The sequence below is a fragment of the Hirundo rustica genome, chromosome 18, assembly GCF_015227805.2.
Source record: "Hirundo rustica isolate bHirRus1 chromosome 18, bHirRus1.pri.v3, whole genome shotgun sequence".
NCBI lineage: Eukaryota > Metazoa > Chordata > Aves > Passeriformes > Hirundinidae > Hirundo > Hirundo rustica.
In genome coordinates, this window is record NC_053467.1 from 9,187,546 (window position 1) to 9,214,937 (window position 27,392).

At 41.7% G+C, this 27,392-nt stretch overlaps 1 protein-coding gene across 4 annotated transcripts in view; it reads left to right on the forward strand.

Annotated features, from left to right (window-relative positions):
- CEP112 (centrosomal protein 112) overlaps positions 1-27,392 on the forward strand; it is a 157,420-nt gene that overhangs the window by 80,102 nt on the left and 49,926 nt on the right. For 3 of the 4 annotated variants that reach the window (XM_040081786.2, XM_040081787.2, XM_040081788.2), the window contains exon 21: positions 17,730-17,960. In XM_040081786.2, the coding sequence (XP_039937720.1) occupies positions 17,730-17,960 (231 nt within the window). Of the gene's footprint in view, positions 1-17,729; positions 17,961-21,927; positions 22,678-27,392 lie in introns of those variants that run through there. The other variant, XM_040081789.2, reaches the window with a different exon arrangement.

A 27,392-nucleotide genomic window follows, 5' to 3' on the forward strand; every position in this document is an offset into this window, starting at 1 on the left:
AGTAATGATATTACTCAATACCACTGCAGGGTCCAGTAGATGGTTTCATGATGAGGTAATAAATAGCGATTTTGGAGAGCTGATTTATTTGTGTTTTTCTTTTATGTGGTTTCTGATGGGGGAAGAAGAAATCCCAGAGCCAGTGCAAAGCCTTGCCCTCTCCTGTAGCTGACATACTTTGGCTGAAGATATGTCAGCTGAGAAATATGAGCCCATCCATACAGCTCCGCACGCTCCCACATTAAAGTATTATAAAGGAACCTTCAAGTGGAAAACCAGTAACAAATTGCAGCTGAGATGCTTGTGGCAAATTGCACTGCCCTGCCTGCCCCACCACTGCTCTGCCTGTTCCTCTGTGAGCTGCTTTAGCCAGGAAGAAAAATGGGAGCCTCCTCTGGTTTTCGCGTGCTCCACGGCCGGGAGCAGCCCCGGGCCCCCATGGTGGCTTCTCTGCGGGGCTGGGATGATATTGCTGGCACGGACGCAGGCTTGAGTGTCTCACCAGCAAAATCTCTGCAGCTGTTTCCCCACTGGCCCAACCCCGGCGTCTGTAGCAACTCCTCAAAGTCTTTGCTGCCTCAGAAGTATGGAATTTGCTGTCCCATCCCATGGAGGAGCAGCCAAATGCTGTGCACTCTTTTCAGCCCTGCTCCCAGCCCGGTGCCGTGCCCGGTGTGTGCTCCCAGCTCCAGCCAGCCCAGATCCATCCTTCAGAGCTGCTCCAGCCCCTTTCCCACAGAGCACCGACTCTGGGCACAGCACACCGCACAGGGGCTGGGCTGGGTTTGTCCCCTGCCGCTTCTGAGCCCTGAGTAACAAAGAGGTGCCAGCAAAGGGCTCCTGGCTGGGTCCTGTGGGATGCGCAAGCCTGGGAGATGGGACAGCGCAGTGCGGTGCCAGGAATCTGCTGGACGTGGGACCAGAGCCTGTGGGGCACTCCCTGTGTGCTCTGGGACCACCTCCATGGGATGGAGCTCAGGAGAGCCCATTGCCCATGCCCGCCTCGGAACCGTGGGCTCTCAGGCAGGAGCAGCTGCCCTGGCACAGGCCCGCAGAGCCCACGTGGTGCTTGGTATCGCTCCACACTTCCCATCCTGATTCGTTATCTCTTGTCTTTTCTGCTGCCATTTGGTGTTTCTGTTTTCCCTCTCACCCAGATAAGAGCAGGGATTTTAGGTTCTGCATTCATTTGGGGATATTCCAGATAGAGAAAACATCATGAGTCCTCATCTGGGGGCTGTGCTGGCCTCAGACATTTGAGCTCACAGAAGGCATGCTCACTGTGCATACCTTCTCTCTAATTTGTCTTTTTCTTTTTGAAAATATGTATTTATTTTTTTTAAGAAACAAATTAGAAATAAAATCCATTATTTTAAAGTACAGTGATTATTTTCAGTATGGAGTCAGACAGCAGAGCTGTTCCTTGGCCCAGTCACCTTTGAAGAAATGATTGTCACCTTACCTGAACAAAAACTGTTTCTTCATTTGAACGAGTGGCAGAGACTGTGACAGTGATTTAAAGTCTTTAGTGTTGATTTCATGCAAGAAAATATTTTTCACAGTATGTCTTTAAAGTAGACTTTTTTCCCCCAATTACTCTACATGTTGGCAGCAAATTAGCTTTGAGGGAATATTGTGCACATCATAGTTCTCTGTTGATGTATTGGGGAGTCATTTTTGGATCTTTTAGCTCAGTCAGACCAATGACTGACGCTGTTCATGTCTTCCCTTTCTGTGGATTTGAAAGACTTCCTTTTGACAGGGAGGGTGAGATGGAAAAAAAGCAGCCAAAGTACAAGAAATGATTGGCAAAGTGATGATATCATCGAGTGTTCAAAGACTCTGCAAATTGAAGCTTATTAAGCTGACATTTTGTCTTCTATTCAGCACTAATTGGAATCATGCCTGGGTGCATGATGTGGAAGGTACTTAATACCTGAGTGTTTATCATGACAAAATGACAGGAATCGATGTCAGGGATGCTGTAGATTTCTGTTTAATGGAGAAAACAATACATTTCAAACTGCAATTACATGTCTCAGAGTCATTGGTATTCATGTGTCTGAAAGTCCTCCTAAAATACCGCAAATAAGAAAACTTTACTTTTGACCCCTTAAATATTGGCCTGATCGTGAATATTCCGTTTTCAGGTTTTAGAGTTGCTCTTCAGAGTTCATAAAATCATCACTAAGGTAGTTTAAGGGAAAAAAAAAAAAAAAGGGACTAAACCCTCTGACACAGTGTTTTCACTTGAAACAGATCTGAAAATCCCATGAAGAGTGAACTCAGTCTTCCACATGGGTGATACAATTCCTCTAAAGTTCTCTCTGACAGCTTGAGTTCTTTTGTAGACTGTGCTTTCTGCTGTATTGGCATCTGTAAAATGAATTTAGAAAAGAGGAACAGCAGAGAAAGTGATTTTTTGGAAAGGCAGCTGTTGCAAACACAGAGCACACTGGAAGATTTGAAGGAAGCTGCATGTTCTCCTGCTGTATTTGGTAATCCTTAAGGATTTCTGGGTTGGAGGGCACCTGTGTCCTGGCTGGGGTAGTAACAGGACCAGTGTGTTACTCTACATCTTCATCTTGGACCTTATGAAATTCAGATCTTCGATTAAGCCTCTAGTTTAATCTAAAAATAATGCTTATTCAGCAGTGAATGAAAACAATAAGCTGGTAAATGACATTGTTACCTGAATTGCGGTTTTTAAGGGAGTAGGGATTGGCAATTGCAGAGTAATGTGTTTTTAAAAAACCCAAACAAAACAGAAACAAGCAAAAAGCTCTCAAACAAACAAAAGGAAAAATGCCACCCCAAACACAAATCAATGGAATGTGGATGCTCACAGGAGTTACTGGCCATTAAGTGTCTGATCCAGCTGCCTGTGTGTCCCTGTGAACTCCACTAGTCCTGTAACTAATGAGATGTTGACAAGCAGTAGTTTAGGGGCTGCTGGTAATTATTTGTATTGCTGGAATCCTCTCGGAGGTCTGAGTCTATGGAGTGTTAGTGCAAACATGGAACAGCAGACAGCCCCTGTCCCTGAGAGCTGATATCGTAATTGTGCTTGTGGGATGCTGCAAGCGGGGGCAGCAGCAGGTTGGGGAGCTGAGATAAACAAGGTTTATCAGTTGGTTTCTCTGTAGGTTGGCATGGTTGGAGCAGGGAAGCAGAAGACACAGCACATGAGCTGCCCCTTTGAGTGCCTCTAATAACATCAAAAAATGCCCTTTCATGATTTGTCTGTGGCTCTAAGAGACAGCTGAAGTGTGCTGGCCGCTTGCCATGCCTGCAGTGGCTGCTGCTATCAAAGGTTCTTGTGTCACTGCAAGGAAAAGGAAGAGTGTTTGACTGAGGTGGGAGATGAGCACACGAAGAACATTTTTGTCTGTTCAAAGTTGGAGAGCCCCTGGAATGATTCCCACGCTTACAGACATGCTGGTTGTTCAACACATTCAAGCTTAATAATAACTAACTGCAAGCTGTGTATTACATGGATTTCCTCATGGGAAAGCAAATTTAAAGAATAATTTGTTACTGTTCCTTTTATCTGTTGGACGCTGTTGTTGGGGAATGCAGGGGAAATGGAGGGAACAGGATTCAAGCTGTCAATGTACCATTGGTAATATTAGACAGAAAATATTATTTTTTTCCTGCTAAAATCAGTTTGGGATACGTGAGGGAGTGTGTTTGTATATATATGTGTGTGTGTATATGTATTATTGCCCTCTAATGGATAGAGTCTGAATGGCTCAGCTTTGTCTGCTTATATGGGGCTTGTAGCAAAACATTATTTTCAGGACGTCTGATATTTCCCATTTTAGAAGAACTTTATAATGTTTTTTCAGAATTCTGATGCATCTTTTGTGAGTAACGTTCCTCTAGTTTGTGTAATTAATTTGGAATTCTGTAGAAAATCCCACAGCTTAGAGAAGTGCCTTTTCTTTGTTCCTCTGAAGCTTTATTTCAGCTCAGCCATAACCGCTTGAAATGGAATGTTTTATTCTGCTATTTTTACCACAGTGCCAAAATAATAACTGGATTTTGAACGGATTTCTGTACAGCGATGACATTAAGGGCCTTTTGGATGTGTAGATCTTGCTTCTTTGCTTTCTTCGATCCAGAGCACGTCCCTGTCCCAACACCCCTGCTGAGCACCCCGGGTATCCAGGACCTGCCCAACTCCTGAGGTGGGGATGGAAAAGGGAATGAACTCTTCTCTGGTTGATGCTGGGGGCTGCTCCGCCCCATCCTGCTGAGCAGCTTCCTGCCTGCTCCCACGTGTCGTCTGTTTTCTAGGAAAAGTGGCAAAAGTGTTTAATGTAGCATTAATGTAGCCTGGGTATTCAAATCTACATGAGATTCATGATAAGGCCATCTGCTCTAGTGATGTAGGTTAGGTTTGTTTTGCTTTTTAAATAAAACTGTCTTTGAAGGTAACTGTGGAATGACTTGAGGAAGGCTGCAGGTTAGTTGGGAATGGGATTACAATTGTCTGTACTGAGAGCTGTCCAATTCTCCACGTTCTTTATAGTAGAACCTTAATTCTGTCATATTTCTTCCTAGCAGGGCTCTGCTTCCATTCAATAAATACATGTGGGGGAATTCCGTTCCAGAATTATGTTTTTTCTCTCTGCAGCCATATTCTTTTCCTTTTTCAAGCTTTTCAGTTCTTGCTTTTGCAGCAGGGTAACTGTGCAGTGTTTGGAACGTGCAGCAGAGCACCCCTGGCTTAGGGCTTCCTTCATCTCCTGCTGCAGATCCCTGGAGCAGTGAGTGTCCAGGACCACCTCCCTCCCCTCCAGGAGGTTCCTGAGGGAGGTGTTACACAGAGATTCCTGATGGATATGGATTGCTGCAAGCCAAATATTCCTGCTTCTGAAATCCTGTCAATATTCAGGGCAGAACAGCAACTCATTTCACAAAGCTCTGCTACAGCACCTCCAATCTCTGCAGGCTTTTAGCTGAGTCCATCACATTTCTATTTATGATCCAATTACAAGCTGGATGTAGGCTGGGAGAGCAGAAGGAGCAGCACATTAATCAAATTCCCTTGTAATGACTGTGTTCTCACTTGGGTGATGCTCTGAGGTGTGATACAAGGTAGGTCACACAGTGCTGGCTTTTCCTGTCCCTGCCCAGGGCTGGGCTGTACCTGCTCAGCTTGGCAGGCATCCACAAAAGGCTGTTGTAGTCATGGGAGGGCTTTTTCCTGGCAGCAAAAGAAATTGTCCCTGTGTTTCAGGCTACTACATTTTCCATTCGTGGGGAAAATAGAAAAAATTTGCATATGTTAAGAGAGAGATGAAGGATGTTGCAGGAGCATCTTCTCAGCCCAAGATGGGGATTTTATCTTCATTTCTAAATATCGGTGTTTTTCTTCTGAACACGATGTTTCCTAGCAATATGCTTTTTTTCCCTGAGAAAAGTTATTTTCCGCTTACAATACCTTGGCAGCCATTGTTTGCATTGTTCAGGATCAACCCTAGGGTTTTTCTAAATGTTATTTTGATTTGATGACTTTGTTCATCAGTGAATTATGAAAGCTCTGATTGTTTAGGGCACAATGCATTACTGGGTCACATGCTCACTTAATGCATGCACATTGTGGTGGCAGTAGTAATAGCTCCATTAAAGAACAAAAGGTAGCAACACATAGAAGCTCTGGATCTGGCCAATCCCCTCAAATTACCATAAATATTTGAGCAATCTGAATAGTTTTGGACTCTGTAGTAAAGCTTTCCTGTTTTTATCTGGCACTGAAGGAATGTGGAATAAAGTATTCATTTAACAAAGTATAAAAATATGTGTGCTATGCAGTTATAATCATGTGTCATTAATCAGAAAATACTGCAGAAACTCTGACAAATTAAAAACACAAGGATGTGTCTGCAAGGGCTTTTTCAGTCATTAAAAAGCTGCTTCACCTCTCAGGCAAACTATTTAATGGCAACTCCTTGCTCAGTGTACTGACATCTTCAAAGGCTCTGACATCTGTCGGCCTTTGAACTACCATTAAAAAATATTATCCCATTTCCATTCTTTTATGCCCATTTTTTTAATTATAGTCCTTCTTTCAAGTTAGGAACATGGTTGGTTTAAATGATGCTGTCCTTTCGTTTTCAGCCACCCAGCTGCGGTTTGAATAAATTGATGTAGAATCAAAGGCGGGACTTTAAAGGGAAAAGGTTTGATGGACTTGGACTCCGAACCAGATGAGGTTTTATGATGAAAAGGGTTTAATCCCAGCACAGGCATCGCTTCTATCAGTCGAGCAGTACAAAGCGATTCATATATATAGGTTCACGAGAAATGATCTATTTTTTTTTTTTTTTTTTTTTTTTTTAAACAGCACAGATCTCTTCAGGACTTGCAAATGTGGCATTAGCTAATATTCAGAGAGCTGATTTCCTTTCATCCACCAGAAGCTTATGATTATAGTACAGTTCTCGAATTGGAAATGAGAGCTGCAACACAGATTTAAAGCTCTGCTGTCTGATTTGTATTCAATATACATGTCACTGCGGGACAAGCCAGTCTAGGCCGAGCTGGTTCAATGAAGGGAAAAACAGTTTCAGCATCAGAAATTCTGGAGGGGGGGGTGGGTGGGTGGGAAAGATACCAATTAATTCTTACCTGCTCTACCTGAGTATTGTGTGGGATACTTAGTGGATTGCTCTCATTGCTGAAGCTGTGCAAACAAACCCTTGTGATAAGGTTTCTTTGGCATCTCTGGCATCAGAGGCTTGGAGGGAATACACAGGATTAATCAGTAATGGCTCCTAAAGCAGCCATTTATATGGAAGGCAATGTTTGTTTTTCTGTGCCTGAGTTTCAAGGAGGTTTAGCAGAGACAGCCCTGCTATTCCTTTATAGCCATAGCCTTCATTAATGTGGTAATTAGGCCTGTGTGCGGGGAAAGCCAAAATCTCCGTCTCACAAGCGCATCAGAAGCCATTTGTCAAAACTACCACCTCAAGGTATCCAAGAAACAATCTCTCTGCTAGTTCCCTGATCTTTGTGTTAGTAAATAGGTGCTACAAAGTCGTGATTCCTTATTTATTTTCACAGAGTAAGATTGTGTCCTTCAAAACAGTGATGCTTTCCAGAGAAGGAAAGCAGCAGCTTTCAAAAGCCTGCAAATTCTTTCCCCTTAGAAGGCTGATACACAGAAAGGAGCCAGCTCCATTTGGTGCTCTGCCTCCAGTCAAGAGTTTCTCCTTCAAACCCTTCCCACAGCTGTTCCCTGCCAGAATACTCAGTTTAGGAGTAGTACTCTTTTCCTAATTTCTCAGTGCAGTTTTGAGCTGGTGTTTTGGGGTTGGTGTTTTTTGGAGACAGTAGTAAATATAAACATGGGTCTTTATAAATGGGTTATTTTATTTGACCGTTATTTCATAGAGTCTGCATGTTTAGTATGTATTTAGACTTTTATATTTAAACTGTGCATTAATATTTATTCAGAGTACAGTAGATCCAAAACAGTTGCATAAATAAGTCTGAAGAAATTCCTGCCCCAGGATGCAGTGGCCTATTTGTCATTCAGAAAATGAAGTGGCATCAACTGAATTCAAGGACAAACAGAGAAGGATGAAAAGGACAGAGATCAACAGAAAGGTGCCCGAGGAAGATACTGAGCCAAAACTCCTCTCGATTTCAAGAGAAGAAACGTTAGGCACAGTTTTCATTTATTTGGAACAGATCATCCTGTGATTGATGTCATCTTTCTGAACTGGTAGCTGTGGAGCAGGAAGCTTCCAAAAGGTCTCTGAACTCAGGAGAGCCACTGTGGAGATGATGTGCAACCAGCACTGGAGGGTGAAAGTGCAGAGAGGGAGACTTGAACCAGCATCAGCTGCATGTGTGTGGCAATAGGTACCATCACCTGATGCCCTCAAATCCAGCCTAACACCTGAGTTGGTTAAAGACAACCTTCCCTAGGACTTTCCTCCTCAGATGGAGATGATGCATTTATGTGTTTTATATCAGGATTGTCTCTAGACACAGACACTAGAATGTGCTTCTTCCAATGAGAAATTGATTTGAAAAGGAGAAAGCCAAAAGTTGGACCTGTATGCAGAATTCTTCATCTTATTTGTGTAAGCAGCTAATGTGAGGATGGGAATGTACCACATCTGACTGACAGGAATTCTGCAGTGGTTGTTGCTGCCACGCAGAAATGAGGGATCTGTACAGTCAGAGGCTGATTATGTCGCTCAAATCTAAACCTGTGAGTGATACAACTTTTGTTGCTGGAGCTGCTGGATTTCGGGATTGCTGCCCACACATATTGCCAGTCATGAGGCTGAGAACAAGGACTTCATGTTTGGTTAAGGACTGTCACCTTCCCTATAGCAGTGTGACATCAGAAATGAGAGAGGTTCCTGCTGCTTGGCATCCTTCAGCAGAGCAGAACAGGGCAGGCGGTGCATTGAAATCCTCTGTTGTTGGCCCAGAGAATGACAGCGTTGTGTTCCTTAGCTGGCTTCCTGTGATTTTGGTGGAGTTTTGAAGACTTTCTCTTTTTCACCACAGTAGCAGTGAGAGCTTGGACAGAGGTGTGAGCTGGGAGCGTTCCTCAGGTGCTGTTGAGATGGTCCTGGCTGAGGCCTGAGCAGGATTTGCTGTCCAAAGTGGGCTTTGTGTGAACTCAGAAATTAAAGGTGGAAGATATTCCATGCATGGACAGCTGATTTTTGCGGCTTTTTATCTGCATCTTGTCTTTGGTTTGTCCTTGGTTTGTCCAGGTTTGTCAGGTTTTGTGTGCGATGCCATTTCCGTTACAGTCGTCGTGAAACCCTTATGGGATGTGTGAGGTAAAACTTGGGAATATTCAAAAGTTGTGTGTTTTGAGCAACAAATGCATCCAAAATAAAAGTGTGTGATGCTTTTCTAGGCAGGGTTTTTTTTGAGGCATGGGGTTTTGTCTTTTACTTACAGTGAAATCTTTTCTATAGCTGACAGGCAAAGACATTCTCATAGACAATGCAGTGTGTTCCTTTTCTGGGGACAAATTGGGAATTATAATGCATTTAATTTTGCTGCCTCATTGAGATGAATGTCTGTGTTAATCCTTAAATCTGCAATACATCGTGTCTGCATTTAAATCAGCATTACACGTTGTTCTGGAAATGTTAATGCTTTTAAATTTAATATGTGGAAAAATTAAATGCAAATGTTTTTGAAAAGCTTTGACTTAGGGGATGCTGGACACAAAGTGCTCTGAGATTGACAGGTAGTTCTTCCCAGTCCACTGCAGAGATCTTTAGGCTCTGTTCCTGGATTCCATTGCAGAAAATTCCTATCCTTCCTTAAATATCAGTAGCTTTTCCTCACTTTCAGAACAAGCTTTACTCCAATGTTATTTCAGAACCGAACATATCTTTAACATTAATCTGAGGGGAATATTTCCCTTTCAGCTCTTGAAATGCAGAAATTAAAGTTCTTCATAAAGGATGATGCTTGGTGTCATTTGCATCAATCGTAATTTAGGGATGGATTGTTGTGCATTGTGCAATGCAGAAAACCTGGTGTTAACAAGTAGATTTTAATTTACTGTTTTAGCCACTCTGCATTTTATTTATATTTTGCTCTTTCACAAGTCATTATAGGGGATCACTTCATTAAACAGGTATTTATGGCTGATTTATTTTCTTATCTCCATCATATTCAAGTTCCATTAATGGAGTTATATAGATTGTTATGTGCCCATTTGAGTGCCTCCATTAAAATTCTGGGTAGAAAGACAGAAGGAAATTAGTCCTTTCCTGGCAGGTCCCTTAGCAGTTTTTTTCAAATCGTTTTGTGTGTACAAGGAGGAATACAAAGGTAAACATTCCTTTCATCAGATAAGAGGAGAGGAGAAAGAAGGCAGAATTTTTAATTTTTGTCTCACTAATCTGTTTGAAAGCAAATACAGTAAATCAGGGAAGGAAAAACTGCTCTGCATCAGTCTCCAAGGCAAGAGGGCCAAGTCTGTTACAGGTCTTAGAAGAGTGTAATGGAAAATGTATTTACATTTATCTCAGTTTCAACTCAGTGAGTAATCCTTTGGCTCACCAGTTCTCTTCATTGTTTTGTTACACGTGTAAGCTCAAGGTTCTTCCCTTCAACCAAAATCCATTTTGTTGGGAAGGCAGTGACAAAAACCAACCTAGATGAAGTTCTGCTTTCTAGCTGCTGTTAACTAAATTGGAATCACATGTACTTATGTAAATGAAGAAATGGAAATAAGCTCCGTTAATTTTAAGCTCTTTGTGGATGTCTGATTTTCTTTCTTCCCCTCTCTCCTTTTTTTTTTTTGAAGCCCAGTTTGTAGCTTAAGTGCCATTTACATTAACTGGGGTTTAGGCAGCTAACTGGCTTCTGTAAAAGTCCAGATCTACTTCAGTGCACTTCTTTTGGGAAAAACAAAATAGTCTAATTTGTGTTTTGCATAATGCCATGTCACAGCAGAGCTCAAAATTGTGCTACCCCTTTCCAAGATGTAGAAACCAGAGCGGGGCCAATATTTTCAGTGTAGCTTTTCCCGACTGGCTTTTTGTTACCTGCGTGTTGCTTGTTTCTTTTCAGCCTCCAGAGGTACTTGTCAGGGTCAGTGAACAGTTTGGGGGTTAAATTATCTGCTAATTGTTGCCTGAGCATGTTTATTTATAGGACTGGCACAGGCAGACTCATTTTTCCTTAATTTTATTGGATGTGGAGGTGAGCAGAGATAACTGTTGTTCTTTGTGAGTCAACGCTTCCACTGTGTTTCAGGAAACGTTAAACAGGATTAGACAAGACAGAGCAAAGACATTGCTAAAAAATAAAATCTCTTCTTGAAGGGTGCTGGACTTTCCTTGGGGTGATGTTCAGTGCAGGAGTTGTGGTGAGGGGGGTGTTGGCCATGGTTTGGACACCAGAGGTGAGTGATTTCCCTCCAGCAGCACTGTACATGTAGGGTGGTGTTAAACCAGACCCCACACCAAAGTGAGATTCTGGTAGATAGAAGATAAGCAGGGTTAGTAGGAATAAACTTTTATCAGATTTATAAATGTTAGAGGCATTTTTCAGAGCACGCACAGGGCTGGAATAGCCCAAGTAAAGACTCTTTCCAAGGAGGTTTGACCTTTAAAAGCAGCTTAATGCTGTTGAAATTAATGAAATGAATATGTAAGTTAGCAGCTCAACACCTCCCCTTACAAATCCCAGGGGGCATTTTCAAGTGAGATGCCAGAGGTAGATGTGCAAAGGTGAGAGGAGTTGAGCTTGTGTGGGGATGGGGTCTGTAGACCTTTGCATAAATCCTGGAATGTGGGGATTGAGATCTGACCCTACTGAACTGCACACGTTTCACCCTTAGTTGTCACCTGCACTGCTCTTACTGAGGGTTTTTCACTGGACATTTCATCTGTCCGAGCCTGAAGAGCTTCCCCTTCTCTTGTGCTGTGCAGGTGCAGATTTGGGCAGCTTTGGTTTGTGTCAGTTTTCCTCCGAGACCCAAACTTGGTAACATCCAACCTGAATTATAAACTGAGGACATTTCACTTATGAACGTATTAATAACTTCACCCCATCACTGCAATGTAGTCACATATAGGATATATATAGAGAGAAATCTATATAAATAGGATGAGGATGGCTCCTTTTTAAGAAGCTCTCCAATAGAACCAACATTCTGGAGAGAATTATTTTCCCCTCAAGAACACGTCAGTGTGCACAAAATACTATATAAGCATGCAATAGAATGCATCTCTGAATATTGAAGTTGATATTTTAGTGTTTCCAGGAAGTCTCAGACCACTCTCCAGGACTATTTATAATGGTGGGGATGCTAATTTCCATGTTTTCCCCTGGAAGGGCTTGCACAGCCCCACGCTCTTGGAATGATCTGTGCTCTTAGGAACTGAGCCCAACCTGCTGATCACTGAACTGTTGCTCATTTTCACTTCATTTCACACCATTTCATTTATCTGCTCCCTTAAATGCCACATTTATGGGCCTGTGTGTTCTTACCCAAAAGGCATTTAAAACTTGACAGTGTAATAGATTGTGCCGTGAAAGCTAAATAGCTGTTTATTACTTATCCCTGCTAATTTGTGCTGTGCCACATCATTACCCATGTGATAATGTGCCACTGGTTTTCTTTGCAAATGAAATCTCATCTTTTAAAGTATTCATAATATTGACAAGTTGCTGATTTTAGGAGTCACGAGAGAAAGAGGATAATAAATTCTTTGCATATTTTAATTGAAATTGCCATGGTATGGAAAATACTTTTAATGTAGTTGTTTAAATGGACACGGTTGAGTTCAATACAAAGGAGCCACAAATAGCTGCCAGCTGGCTGGACTGGCCACTTGGAATTCCTTTGGCATGGAGAAAAGCAGGTATAGTGGGACCAGTGAGTCAGGCTCAGTAGGATGATTTGTGGACAGAAGGATCACAGAGCCATTAGGACTGTGCCTGGCCCTTGGTTGGCAGGGTCCAGAGGGTAAAAATCATGAGAATAGTTCCAGAAAACCAAAAAAAGATCAGTTAAGAGTAGAATTGTTGTCCCTTGTAGAAGCTGCAGTAGGAAAACCCATTAAGATAAACCAGTTTTATTCTAAACACAAATCAACATTACACAAATTTGAAGCTCTTACAGCTACACTTTTTTTTTTCTAAGCTTAGAGCTGCAAATATTTGTTTATTTTTCAGGTTTCTTGTATGTTAAATGCATTGGATGTTTTTGTTGTGGTAGAGAAACTTGTGTGATCTGTTTCCCAGCGTTTGATAAAGCTTTGTTTACTCAAAAGAAAGCTGGAGCCATTCAGATTCCCACTTTCAGCAGATAATCCCCTCTAAGGTGTTGTACAGTAAATGTGCCACCAGTGGCTGCGTGGCCAGGACAGGACCCTTCATGCCCCTCTTCTGGGACGCTGCCCTGCTCAGGGGTAAAAAGGGAGTCATTGTCACCGCTGAATCACTGGGTGTTCCTGCTTGGTTCCTTATTTCCCTTTCACTTCTCCATCATCAAAGTGAGATTTGTTTTTATTACAGACTGCCTTTCCTTTGACTGGACTGATCTCCTTTCAAAAATAATCCAGTGCCCAATTAGAAATGTTGTGGATGCCTCATCCCTGGGTGTCACGCCACGGCAGCGTGGCGAGGCACTGAGAGACAAATGTCCCTTTCAGGAGAGCCCAGCTGATGTTCCCCAGCACACACTGCTCGTTTCAGTGTTCTGCTAAGGAGGAAATGCTGAGAAGGTCTCGGCATGCAGAGGCAGAAGCTGCTCATCTGTGGTCAAATGGGGCCGTGATATCCAGGCTGATATTTGAGGTTGTTATCCTTGAGAGGAATCATCCAGCCTAGTTTGTGCTACTGCTCAGAGGTTCAGGGGGTTTGTTGTAGGTTTTTTGAAATGTTACATGCCAGCAAAATTAAACACAGCAAAGTGAGCCCTGTGCAGTCATCTCTGACTGGAGCCAGGTCCACCCAGCACAGAAAACTTCTGAAACTCATTTTGAAGAGTTGTCAGGAGCCCCTTGAGAAGCTCAGGGGTGTTTAACAGTGATGCTCTGTTCCAGCAAGGAGAGCAGTGAGGTTACTGCAGCTTCATCTGCTGGCAGATCTCAGTCACTTACTGTAAATCTGCTGAAGCAACACCTCAGATGCTCTAGATCTGCACCTCGGGGAATAAATTAGGAGCGTATTTCATCTTAACTCGCCACTGCCTTGTTTTTGTGGCTTTAAAAGGCCCTGGCCACGGGAGCTGAGCATGTGCTGGGTGGATGTGGTTTGGTGTGTGATGCACTGAGAGGAGGGAGACAGTGAGCTCCGTGTGTTCATCCCCGTGAGGGTGAAGATGCCGTCATGCTCCAGCCTCTTCCTCAGAAACCGATCCAAGGAAACACTTCACGGGGGTGAAGTAGGAGCTCCTGGAAAATAAAGGGAATTTGTGTTATTATTGTTTTTAATTAGGCCGTAGTCATTCGGTCCATTTCTCATCCCTGTTGCCTGTAAGTGGAGCAGAGTTTCAGACATCAGCAGCAGATTTTAATTTAAACTTTTTGCCAGCTTTATATTTTCTTATGCAATTTACTTTTTAAAATTAAGAGCACATGTTTTCCTTCCAAATAACATGCAGTACATTTATTGGCATTTTAAATAGGCCAAAGTGAGTGACCAACCTTCTTCTTTTTCTTTCAAGTCTATTTTTTTCCCTGCAGGCAAATTGCTGTGGGCTTATGACCCACCCTTTTTATGACACTATTTCAGCACAGATATTCTTAGTTAGAATTCTAAGTTATTTCTTTGAAACAGAAATAGAAATCACCACCTTGGCCAGCAGTTTCTTCATCTAAGGGACATAGAAATGTGTCACATAAACCTTTATGAAATATCTGTCACGCAGTTTATGTATTTTTGTTCCATTTGGGAAACTCTGTAAGCTGATGTTGTCTTTCTATTTGTTGTCCTGTATGTGGATTAATGGGCATTTTACAAAATGCTTCCTTTTTTGGGGCATGCTCCTGTGGGACGGCCATCCTGGGAATTGCTACAAACTTCTGCATCCTTTCTAAAATAGATACAGATCTCTCTTATTTCATGTGCTCATACCCACACCACCAAAATAGAGACTACAACACTTTGATCCAGAAAAGGCAGCAAGTGGCAGTAATATTTTGGCTCTATTACATGCTGTCAGCCTTTATTTCTCATGTTTAATCCTCATTTAGAACAATAATTTGCTTGGATGGGGTGTTTAAGGTGTGTTTTTCTCACAGCAGCTCTTGTACTCAAGCAGTTGTTTGGACCGTGCAAACCATTTGGTTCCCAAACAGAGATTTGGGCAGCCAGAGGAGAATTTGAGAAACCAAGGCTGAGAAAGAGGACTCAGTGTTAAAAGAAACTATCCTGCCTTTGGATCTGGAGCCTGAGAAGGGAGATTTTGTAACTGCAGATTTATTTTCCCACAGAATCGTTAAGAAAAGACAGTTGCTCTAAAGTTTTATATTTCAAGGATTTTTCGCAACTGAGAATTAAGTCATCTTGGGGCACTTTTTTTTTTTTTTTTTTCCCTAATTTGCCTACATTTAAGTCTAATAATAGTTTATTAAACCTGGCATGTGGAATAGCAGAATCTAAGTGCTGGAAAGTTTGATATTCATTTCCTGCATCACTGGAGAGATATCCGTGTCACACAAAGTTGTCTCAGGCACCGAGCTGGGCCTAAGCTGCTTCTGCCACTGACTTTGTTTATGGGAAAAACTAATCTGGCTGTGAGAACTGGACTTATTTGGACATAATTGACAAGAACTGTGTCTGTGATCCCCAATATAAGCTTTTTCCAGTCACTTTGGAGAGATTAGATGTCTCTGAACATCATCTTACTGGCAGTGAAGTTGCTCCAAAGGGACTCCTTTAATCATATTAGTTTCGCTGCCATCACCCCGTCTTCAGAGTCTTTCTTCTTCCCTAATAGAACCAAATCTGCTTTTGCCATCTATTAGGTCCAACATTAATGCTCCTTTGCATATTAATTACTGTTGCTTTACCTATAACATTCAGCTCACTCTTGGCTGGCCCCAGTTTTGGCTCTGAAGGCCGGGAGCTGTTACTTTCTCCTTGCAGAAAACACTGGATTGTGTTTCATTTTCTGATGGCTTTGTGTAAGAACCATTGAATAAAGAAGGAAGTAAAGCTTGAAAGGTGTAACAGGAATTCACCCAGTCTTTTTTTTGGCTTGTAGTGACATTTGTGAATGGATTTTCCTTGCATTGTAAAAAGTTAGCCCTGATTTCTTATCCTAAATATTTTAACAAACTTTTTAGAGAACTTCTGAGCAATGTAATTTCTTAGTTTCACTTATGTGTTGGGGGTGTGATTAAGGGAAGTTTTTTATTTTAAGATAGAAAGGAGAAAAAAAAAATAAGAAGAAAAGTAGGGGAGCAGGGGAACGAAGCTTTCAAAAAGAACTCTCACAGATTAGAAGATAATTGTGGCTATTTCAGGCAGGACTCGCACTGGGGCAGCTGTTAAAAACCCCAGATTCTCCATGTGTCAGTGTGGAACTCAGACCATATCACCCATCAGCGGTTTCAGCTCTTATCTTTAGTGAGTTAGTGCTGCTTTGGTTAAGGAAAAGCCAGGCAGGCTGTCATGTTCCTGTGATCTGGAGATGAAATCATTTTCCGAAAGAATTATAAAAGTACATTGCGGATTTTAATTATACACTGAAACGCACTTTACGTTTTTAGTCTGTATACAGATTTAATAAGAAATTAAACATGTGTAGAGGAAAAGCTCAGGAAAGGAAGGAAAGGATCTAGCACAGATTACAGTATATGAAACATATGTTTGAGATAATGCTGATAGGGCTGAAATATGTGGCCTGTGGTAGAGTTCTGTATACAAATGACGTGCTCATTCCTTCTCCACCATACACACACTCTTACCTTTGACATAGTAGGGACTAATGCCAATGAGTAATTAAGAAAGCATGGAAGCAAAATAAGTTTCTGAGATGGTTGATATTATTTAATGCATGTTACAGCTGGGATAGCTGAAGGACAAACTGAAGGTTTGAAGGGAGAAGATGGCTTTTATTACACTATATAGTTCAAATAGCTTGAAAAATAGGCAAACTTTCAAGCCTTGATTTTTATTTTTTTTTTTTTCCTCTCTCTCAGATCACAGTATTTATAGGAATCTGTCTTGGGAGATTAATGTACGAGGCAATAGATCTGATAGTCATTCATGTCCCAACTTTGGTCAGAAACAAATGTTTCCTTTTCAAGGTTTTGTAGTAATGTAGTTCTCAGAGGCTGCAAATAAATGATGAGTACAGACAGCGTATTAAAAATGTCTGAAGAAGAAAAATAGTAGTTGGAGAGAACCTGGCATTCCAGGGCAGTGGGGACTTTAAATATACACTGCTTTTCCTCAGAATTTATTGTGAAACCTTTAATAAGCTTGAGCTGAGTCACCTGCACTTAGTTGGTAGAACATCAGTTTCTGCTCTCAGTATTGTCACATCCTCTGTGAAAAAAATTCCTGGAAACTGCAAAATTTCTTGTGAAACAAGGAGGACAAAGGGGGAAATTCTGTGTGAGTTTTGTAGTGAAAGTGCTCATTTTCAGAGTTGCATTTATGAATGAAAACACAGATGTGCTTCCAGTGTCATCCATCACACTTAGCTGTGAGGACAGTGCTTTATGTCCCAGATGTGATGCTCCTGTACTCCAGTGAAGTAGAGGAAATGGAGACAGAGGAGTAACTAGTGAGAGTTACATGCAGGTGTGATCTGAAGTAGCAGATGTGTATCTACTCCTGTGGTAAAGTAGCAGAGTGAATTCTGTGGAATTAGGAGTGGCACAGCTTTTATTCCTGTCCCTTCGATCCCTCCCCCTTCGTGTTCTCGCATCAGGGCTCGCAGTGATTGATAAATGATTGGTGATACTCTGATAGCTCGTTAGAAGGCAGCAGGTCATTTCTTAAGGTTCAAAAAAGAAGGCATGGGTAGGCTATGTAGTGATTATATGCCACAAGCTCAATTTCTTCTCCAAAAAGGAGGGCAGGGGGAGCTGTATTTATCTGTGTGCAGGAAGAGAAAGGGCAGAGCAAGAAGAGAGGCCAGGAAAAGGGCCAGAGCATCCTCTGAGTCTGCTCCTACCCCAGCTGACAGCCTGTTGGAGGAAACCAAGTGGGTTTTGTGCTGTGGGTTTGGGTTTTGTCACTTTGTTTGCTCTTTCTCTCAGGTGATCTGTAGTTTGGAGCACCAAATCCGCAAGCTGAGGGAAGAGCTGATCCAGGCGAACGCTCTGCAAAACCATCAGCTGCTGGAGCTGAGCCTCCAGCGGGACGAGGAGAAGCTGAAGGCAGCTCGGGACAAGGAGGCAGCACTGAGCAGCATGAAGATGGAGATGGAAAAAGTGATCTCGGACCTGAAGAAGAAGCACACGGCAGAGACAGAGGCGGCCTTGGTCAAGGTAAGGGATTCGCAAATCCTTCGCAAATTAGCGAATCCTAATTCGCCAATTAGTTCATGGGGCAGAAGGGGAGTGATCACCCCAAAGGTCAGCTGAGCAAAGTTTCCCTAAGGAAAAATGTTCAGGGGTCACTTGAGTTGGAAAAACCAGAGTCACAACACGAGTGTGGGGCGTTCTGGGGTTCTGTGATGAACACCTGTGCTCTGGGCACGCTGGGGCTGGGCAGCAGCTCCAGCAGGGATGGAAGGTGCCGTGAGGTGCTCAGGAGCCAACACCGCTCTAAAAACACAGGTGATTTCACAGGTAAAGCCAGCCAGGAGCAGGCTGATCTTCCTCTGCTGGAATAGAGACTGTGGAAGGGGTGCTTCTGCCTGGCCAAGCTTTTTGTCCCTTCAAAAGAGGGTGAGCTCTTAAGGACGGAAAAACTCAGGCTCAGGGTACAAGGAAATTGGTTGTTCACAGTAGTTGGTCTAATTTTGCTTGTGGTGTACATCAAGTGAGAAAGGACTCTGGGTAAGATTTGAAAATAGAAATTAATATTTCAGATTAATCAAGGCTTCCCTCCCTTTCTGTTCTGTGGGGCCACTGCCCACATTCCTGCTTGCTGAGCATCCCTTGGACCCCTGTCTTAAATTCAAGTATTCCCCCCCCCCCCCCCCCCAATTAGGGAGCTAAACCACCCAAGTTTTATTTCAAAAGCCAAACTAAAAAACCCCTACTTAATATTTATGGTAGACTCTGTGTATGTGTAAGCAGATAGTTGTTGAAGTCTCTTTTATACGTTGCATTAAGGCACTAAATCGCACATTTTCTTGCAAGGGGATGTGCAGTGACACAAATTAACAATCTGCATGGAGTGTTTGAGCAGCCTTTGTGCAAGTGACATTTCATTTACCTGCGTCAGGTTCTTGGTCTGTAATTTTAAAGAGCATTCGGAGGATTATGTTGGAAATCAGCCAGCCTGAAGCCATTAAAATGGCTGTGATCAACAATTCAGAATCTTTTCTGAATGTAAGGAAAGCTCCGCTTGGCATAATTATTTAAAGCCAAGGTCACAGAAAGTATTTAAACCTTTGAAATTCATCATTAAAGGATTAATTTTAACTCAGGAAGACATTGTCATTTTTGCTTAAAAATGGAATTTGAATCTCAATTCTTTTCTTTCTTTGATCTTTTTTTACATGTGTAGTGTGGCAAAAGAAAAGTTAACTTCTTTACATCCTCAAATTAAAGTTACAAATAATCCTTCATAAGGCAATATCTGCAATAGTCTTGAATTGTCGTTTCTGTCAGAAATACGGGTTTTCTTTAATTTGTTGGATTTTTTTTTTCTGTTTTTCAAAAAACTTTGCTAATTTTAAGCTATATTAACTGCTATTGTGTTTTTTTTTTTTTTTTTTCTTTAACCTACTTCCCTATTTTTACCCTAATCTGAAGAGCACATGTTGAGTAAAAGATAGGAGGGGAAAAGAAAAAAGTATCTCTGTTAAAAGGTCTTTCACAGATGTATGAAAATACCTGGCATTACCTTCAAATCTCCATTCCCCATTCTGTTTAATTTCTGCCTTGCAATTGTAGAACTGGAAATTGGCCACAAAATGTAAAACTCAAAGTAGCTTAGAGGACAAACTCCATTTGAAGCTCAAAAGTAACAGTTTCAACTAATTTAGTTCAACTCTAGATCCTTCCTTGATGAAGATGATTTTATCCAAGAGGGGGAAAAAGGCATCTTAATTGCAGCATGAGCCTTGAAACTTGTTTATGAAAATATTTTCTACCAGCTCTTGTTACCTGGAAATTTAGGACAAAATGGGAGAAAAATTTGTTGTCTAAATTTATTGATTTTAGTGCTAATTCTGTGAAGATTGCTTAAAAATCCAATGGGAAGCTGAATTTCACAGTTTAGGCATGGAACATCTGACTGGCTAGATCTTCTGAAGGTCATTCCATTCTCAAGTGAGGGATTTCATTCCTCTGTGATCTGCTCTGGGAATAACGTTCATTTCTGCGCGGATGGCTTTGTGTCGTTGTTAACGTGAACATGAGGAGATACAAAAGAAATGATTCATACTTCAGTGACAAGGAAAACAGAACTGCAGATGGGTGAAGAAGATCCAGGATTCCTCTGGCATTGCCCTCCCCATCGTCCTGCTGCCGTGGGGATGAGGAGAGTGAGGGGCAGAGACAGGGGAAGGAAGAGTCTGAACATTTAAATATTTGTTGGTGTTTGTAGACAGCTTTTTGCTATTTAGGGACACATGATTTATTGAGGTCTTTCATTTTCTGTTGCTTAAAAATCTCAGCTTTAAGGCTGGGACGTTGTTTATTGTAGTGTCAGTTCCTGAGCACTCCCTTAACACTTTAGGGTTTGTCAGGATTGGTGTCTGTTGGAGATTCCTGGGACCGTTGTTGGGATTGTGCACATTTTTTCCTGCTTTGCTCCTGTGAGATACTGATGTGTTTTCAGCATTTTCTGTACAGAGCTGACAGAAGTTTTAGGGTCATTTTTCTGCAGTGTTTCGCCCTGTTAGGAAGGAATCCTTCCCTGTGAGGGTGGGGAGGCACAGAGCGTCCAGAGAAGCTGCATCCCTGGAATTGCCAAGGACAGATTGGACACTGGGGCTTGGAGCACCTTGGGATAGTGGAAGGTGTCCCTGGCCTTGGCAGGGGGTGGCACTGGATGATCTTTAAGGTCCCATCCCAACCCATCCCATGATTGTTGGATATTTGGGAACGCACAGCCCTGGAGCTGTCTGGTTCGGACAGGGCCAGGTGTGTTCCAGGTTGCATCAGCAGCACTCGGGGCAGGGGCACTCCTCAGCCAGGTGCAGTAGAGTGCACAAAGCTCGGAGCAGTTCCAGGTTTGCCAGGAATGACTGAAAGCAGGAGACAAAGTCTGAATGTGTGCAGATGTGGGGCTTGGCCGCCGCCGCTGTTTGTAACGTTCTGTGGGATTTTCTTGGCAGAGGAAATGAGCATTCAGCAAGCACGGCCCGAGCAGAGCAGTGGACAGGCTAACAATGCTCAAAGGAAGCAACCTTGGAACACTGAAAATATCTCATAAAAAAGCTCCCTTTGAGCAGCACACATGAGTAAACTGGAGTGGGAGAAGATGATGATGGGTGTTTTTTTTTTTTTCTCTCAAAATAATTTTCAACATTTAGCTTTTTATTGACTTCTTTTCTATATTTAAATAGATATTTTGACTCATTCTGTTAAAGGTTTAGGCAGGTTCCAGGAACATCTAATTCTCTTTCAGTGCTGCTTTTCTTGTGGAGAAGTAATTTACATTTTTGTGTATTGACTGTACTGAACACACACGATATTTGGTTACGGGACAAAGCTGTAGTCAAAAAACCTCCAAAAACGGGTTAAACACTTTATTTTTGGGGATGCAATTGATCTGATGCAAGGAAGCTGTGAAGTGGTTCCCTCTGGAGAGGTGGGACACCAAGGTGGCATAAAACCTGGCCAGAGCCATGCAGATCCTGCTTGTAGAATTTGATTATGTTGATGTTAGCTGTACTCTGAGATTTCTGTGATTTTAAATCAAATCTGATGTTTACACTTTTTATCTGGTACAGTCAGTCCACCTGTATCTGGTGTGAAGCCCACATAAAACCCAGATACTCTGGGACCTTAAAATTAAGGTCACTCTGTAAGTGACCCCTTCCTTAATCAGTAATAATTGTTCTATATAACGGTTTTGTTGCAATATAATATTATTGTAAAGGGGCCCTTTTCAAAACAGTGTCCTATAGATAGATGCTTATTTTCTGAGCAACTCCGTGCATATAATTTGCAAATGAGGTACTGAAAATGTGCCTTAGGGAACATTTCAGTCCCTCCTTCCTCACCCAGCACACCCCTAGAACAGCCCAGTTGGATGTAACTCCCTGGGCATATTTTCATGCTGCATATGTAGGAATATCTGTGATTCACAGTATCTGTTCTGGCACTGTTGCAGATGATGTCACACTGTTCAGCACTGGCAAAGACATAGAAGATGAAGGGAAGGAATATGACATCTTCTGAGATGAAAGATACTCCAAGAGATACTTGATTAAAAGTATTGAGTTTCCCCTAAGCAGTTACTTCTGCTCCTAAAATACAAGCATCTTGTGCCTTCCATGAGTTCCCATTTCTGAGTTCCTGTCTCTCCAGCTCTGCTTCTTCTCTGCCAACTCCACATTCCATTAACAGCAAAAATGGTTCCATCGTTGTCCCTAAGACCTTCTGAGAACTGGATGCGATGGAACCTTTGATCTGGCACCTTTCACTTCATTAACTTGGAGACTGAAGCCACACTTGCAGATAACTTTGTTTGTGGGAGCACTCAGAGGAGCTGTTTTCACACTCCCTGCAGTGATTCCCTGGGTATTTACATGAGGGCAAATAGGTCAGTCATAAAATGTGGATGTGTATTCCACCCAATGTAATGATCTCATTAAATGGTGTCTAATTGTGATGCAGACCTGTTGGTGTCCTTGCTGAATGCAGGCAGGATCCCCACCAGTTGTAGATGTGCCATTTTTTAAACTTGTTTTGAGTCTGTTACATCAATTATTTAGCTTAGGCCCCAACTATGAATAATTTAAAGAGCCTCCAGTTCTTACCAAGAAGAGTTGGAGGTTTCCCAAGTCTCTTAATTTTTTTTCATTATAGTCCAAGACCTGTTGTCTCTGATATTATCTCTCTGTTCCAGAGCAGTAATATTTTTATTGTTTTTATTTTGTAGAGCCTGTGTACATTAAATTACATTTGGTTGAATGTTTCTGACACAGCGATAGTGATTCACCAACTAATATTAATGAAAATGAGCGTAGTACATTTGACTTTGTTGGAGAAAATCTAGCAAAACCAGAAATGTGGTGCCAAAAGATCAAGTAAGAGCAAAACATGATGCCAAAAGATCAAGTAAAAGCAAAATATAATGCCAAAAGATCAAGAAGAAATGTATTTCACAAAGAGGAAATATTTTTAATGTATATTAGCACAAAAAATGCGGATTATTTAATCTACCTTGATAGTACCTTTCAACAAATCCTTTTAAAACCAGTTTCCTCTGTAGTGTGTCCCTTTTTGCACTGCTCCTTCTGATTCCTCCAAAGAAAAAGCAGGATGATGGTGGACCAGGAACATGGTCACAGGAATTGCATCATCCCTCAGGGGAGCCATTTGGAAGAGTCTTCAATCAACAGAGCCAAACATGAAGAAAAAGATGGTAGAATCATCCCAGGGATATTTCACTCAAATAAGACTAAAGAGAATTTATGGCACTCTCCCTGCTGGAGGTGTTTCAAAGCAAGAGCTGCAGTTATTCACGGAGTTACTCTGCTCCTATCGTCTTAAAAAAACAAACAAACAAACAAAAAAATAAAACTCAGAAAAAACCAATCCAGAAAACAACAGGTCACATTTCTGCTCATCAGCTGTATTTGTAATCCTGGTTCCAGAGTTAGGAGCCAGGAGAAGTTGGTATAACTGTCACTGTGGGGTAAAAAAAAGTGCACCCATGAGCAACAGGCTCACTTACTAATATCTTCATTGATGTCTGAAGGGAGATCAGCATTATTTGCATTCACAAATAGCACCACGGGGTTAAAAATGAAAATGATTGAAGCAATGCTGTTAAGAAATGAGAACCAGACAAGAGCTAAATGATAAATTATGACAAAATGTGGAATTAAGAAGATGGCTTTCAGCAGGGCAAGGACTGATACGATTAAAGTTAGAGCTCGATCATGTGGCCCATCTTTCAGCATGCGTTACTCATGTCCTGTCGTATCAGTTATAGCTGGGGAGTTGTTGGAGGAATTTGCCTGGGTTTTTTAGGGTTTGGTGGGTTTTTAACCAACTGGCATCAATCTAAAATAACTGCTGAAGAAGCATTCACTGGTAGAGTTGTTTTGAGGTTTCTGTCTCCTCTTTCTTTTTCAAGTGTGTGCCCAAACATCCCTCCCCGTTCTGCAGCACCTGGGCACACACTGCCTCTTCTCAACCCCTGAACTTCCAGGTTTTATCCTTTGGAGTGTATTCATGAGATCAAGACTCCCAAAGTAATGGGGATGGTGGATAAGGTGAATGCTGAGGTTTTGCCAGTGGCAGAAGAACTGTTTTAATTATTTTTTCAATCGTTTCCCGAGCCTTTCTTCACTCTCCAAACAACCTGTAACACACAGACTTTATCTTGTAATACACAATTGCTTATTATTTCAGCTTTATTAAATATTTTTTAAAGCCTAGTTGAATCATGACCTCATTCTCTCCCTTTTTTCTCGATAGTTTGTGTCTTGGAAAAGGCTGTAGGTCCAGTTTTGTCTAATTTACTAATTTTACTTATCCTTACATTCCTGGGTTCGTGATAATATTTGGAAAACATTGGCTATTGTCCAGTGTGGTGCTGACTGTAATGTGAGATTACTGGTGGATGTTTTTTTATTCTACCAGCAGAGCCAATTCATTCTTAGATTTGTTCAGAATTCTTGGGCTAGGTGTGGGTTCCTGGTCAGGTGTGACAGGAAGGATTCCCTGCTCCTGGATCCCAGTCCTTGCAGCCATCTCTGCTGGTTTCACTCCGTGGTTTTGCTTGTGCAAATGACAGTAACTGGTGTTTGTTCCTTGGAACTGGAAGTAGAAAATCCCCCTGCATCCATGAGCTCCACATTCTTACTCTGCTTGGAAGTTTCTGGGGTGAGGCATCCTTTGCACAAAGACTTTCTCGAGGACCCCAGACCCCAGAGTCAGCACAAGCCCCATGGAACGTGTCCGTCACTTCCCTGCTTAGGTCAGCACAATAAAGAAAAAAAAAAATCAGATTTCCAGACAGCTTTATTTAGAAAAACTGCTCAGTGATCAAGACCAAACTAAAGTAAAACATAATAATTGTGTATTTAAATACTGGCACGATTTGAAGACATTGTTTACACTCATTTGCTCTTTCTTCATATCATTATAATAGAGAAAAGCTGCAGGTGGCTTTTTTCTTCTTCTTTTTGGAGGAGAAGGAGTGTTTGGGAAATAGGGAAGGGGTAAAACAATGTTATTAGTCCTTCAGAGTCATTAATATGAAGAAAGAAAACTGCTCCAAAATGACTTGCTCACGGCTGCAGAATGTGTCACGGAGTAAAACCCACCTTCATTAAATGGGTGAGAAAGAATTCTAATTGTTTTGAAGTTCTTATGATCAGTCTGCGTGTGCTTCATTGTAACATGATACTAAAGTGCCTCAATTATGATTTGTATATTTTGGTGCCAGAAGGGTTTTTTTTCTTATGCTAAATTATTAAGTTCTGTCAGCTGCTGGGCTGTCATATAGAGATACAGTAAATCACATTATATTTTGTCATGGATTACACAGAGCAATAAATTTGGGAACAGAGATCAAAGTAGTTTCACAATCACATCTGAGTGTAGGAGGGGTGTTTAACTTGTAGAAAATCTGATTTAGGTGAAACTGTTGCAGTTCTTGTGTGAATTTGAAATGAATTTCAATGTTTGCTTGAAAATGAATAAGGTACAAATTCCCAAAAGAGTTCTCCTGTATTTAGTTCAGAGGAGTTAATTCTGACCTACAGCTGCAGGATGGAGAAGAGATAAATAATTAAACATTGGGAATGTTAAGAGTCTTGCAATGCCTTATTTATGTTTTTAATTGCTTTGATGATGGAGCAATATATTCCATTTTCTTTTTAATCGTGCCTTTGCTGGACTTGGGAAGTTTCTCCTCAGCTCCGTAACGTGCTCTGGCTCCGGGAAGCTGTTGCTCTGTTGGGGAAGCCTTGTTGTATTTAAAACTGCAAAAAGTAATCCAACATAATCTCACTAAGGAGCACTGATGGCTTCAGATCATAGATTTGTTGGAGGATTTGGTTGTATTTTCAGTGTCTGTCTTTCCAAATGTAGAAGCTTAACTTTTGTTGGGCTCTTGTCTAATGATGTAACTTCAAAATACTTCGTGATACAGAGTTAATTTGGTGATACCAAGTTAATTCAGGGATACGGAGTTTGTCCTTTGTTCCCACTTTTCCTTCTATTTAATAGCAAAGATTCTGTCTTAAAATGATACATACATAGAATGTTTTTCTGTTTGTTGTCTTCTTAATAAATGCTTGTCCTTGCCACAAAATTCAACTGAAAACAGCAATGCAGAATCTAAAAACTTCAGTCTTATCCCTTTATAATTCTTCCAGGAGCCTTAAAGTCTCTCCTTGGCAAAAATCAAGGAACGTGAATTTAGCTGATAAATCATGATAAAGTGCCTGGGTCTCGGAAATCTCCGATTTCTGAAAGAATCGTGTTTTGCAAAGCTCGGATTAAGTACTCTTTAACTGAGTCAAGTTGTGGATCAGTGTCACATCTTGGTACTGCTGCCTTCTGTGGTGGAGAAAGCTTTAGCTTTGACTTGCATCTTCAAAGATGTTTCCCAGCCTGTCCCCTCGTGGTTTTGCTGGGTGTCAGCTGTGTGGGCACCAGGAACATCTGGGCCTGAGTGAATCTGGAAACTTCTTAATGTCAGAGGAGGGGAGAACTTGAGCTCATGAGAGGAGTGAGGTGCCTGCATTTCTCAGGGATAAAGGCAGCTTGTCAAAGCTCAAATAATTCCTGTTGGATGCACATTTTCTTTGTTAAACTCCGAAAAGAACATGCCAGCACTTTTGATATAGCGTTTTAAACTCAGTTTAAATAACCGTCTTTGTTTAGCTGGACGGAACAGAAGAAAAGCAGGAAATACTAAAATGGTAATCCAGGAATGTATTTGTGATTTAGGGACCCTGAAGTGGGGAGTGTTGCAGTCTCCCCATCTTCACCAGGTTTACTCCATCTCGCTGGAGTGTGGAGCTGTGGGAAGAATCGTGCCATGAAATAAAACCTGTCCCCAAAGTTGGTTTGAATAGGAAGATAATGAGAAATCTCGACCCCAGCTGCCCAGTGTGATGGATGGCAGATGAGAAGCATTGACATCTGTGATGATCATTTGAGTCTTTGTCATTTGAATCATTTGCAGGAATCTCTGTCACCACAGAACACCACGCTGGTTTCACCAGTGGTCATCTCACAGATGATTGATGAGCGTAAACCAAAGGGAAATCAGCCATCATTGCCTGTGCTGGCCATGATCCCAGCCCTGGGCTTATCACACCCAGCAATCTTTTGGCAAAATGTCCCAGAACAGCTTCAGATTAAACCACAATTCTCTGCCAGCCCTTTAAGTGCCTGATGCACTCACCAGTATTGTCTTCTGTAAAGGGTAGTTCAAGTATTAAAAAATTGCATGTGCAAACCCAGGCTGTTTATCTGGTTTTGAAATCCTTGTCTTGTATGCAAGGCTTGTATTTTAGGCCAGTTTGTTTTAAATAACGTGCCTGGCTGACAGCAATACCGACTGGAAATCATGCTGGGGGTTATTTAGATGCTCAGTAAATCCATTTA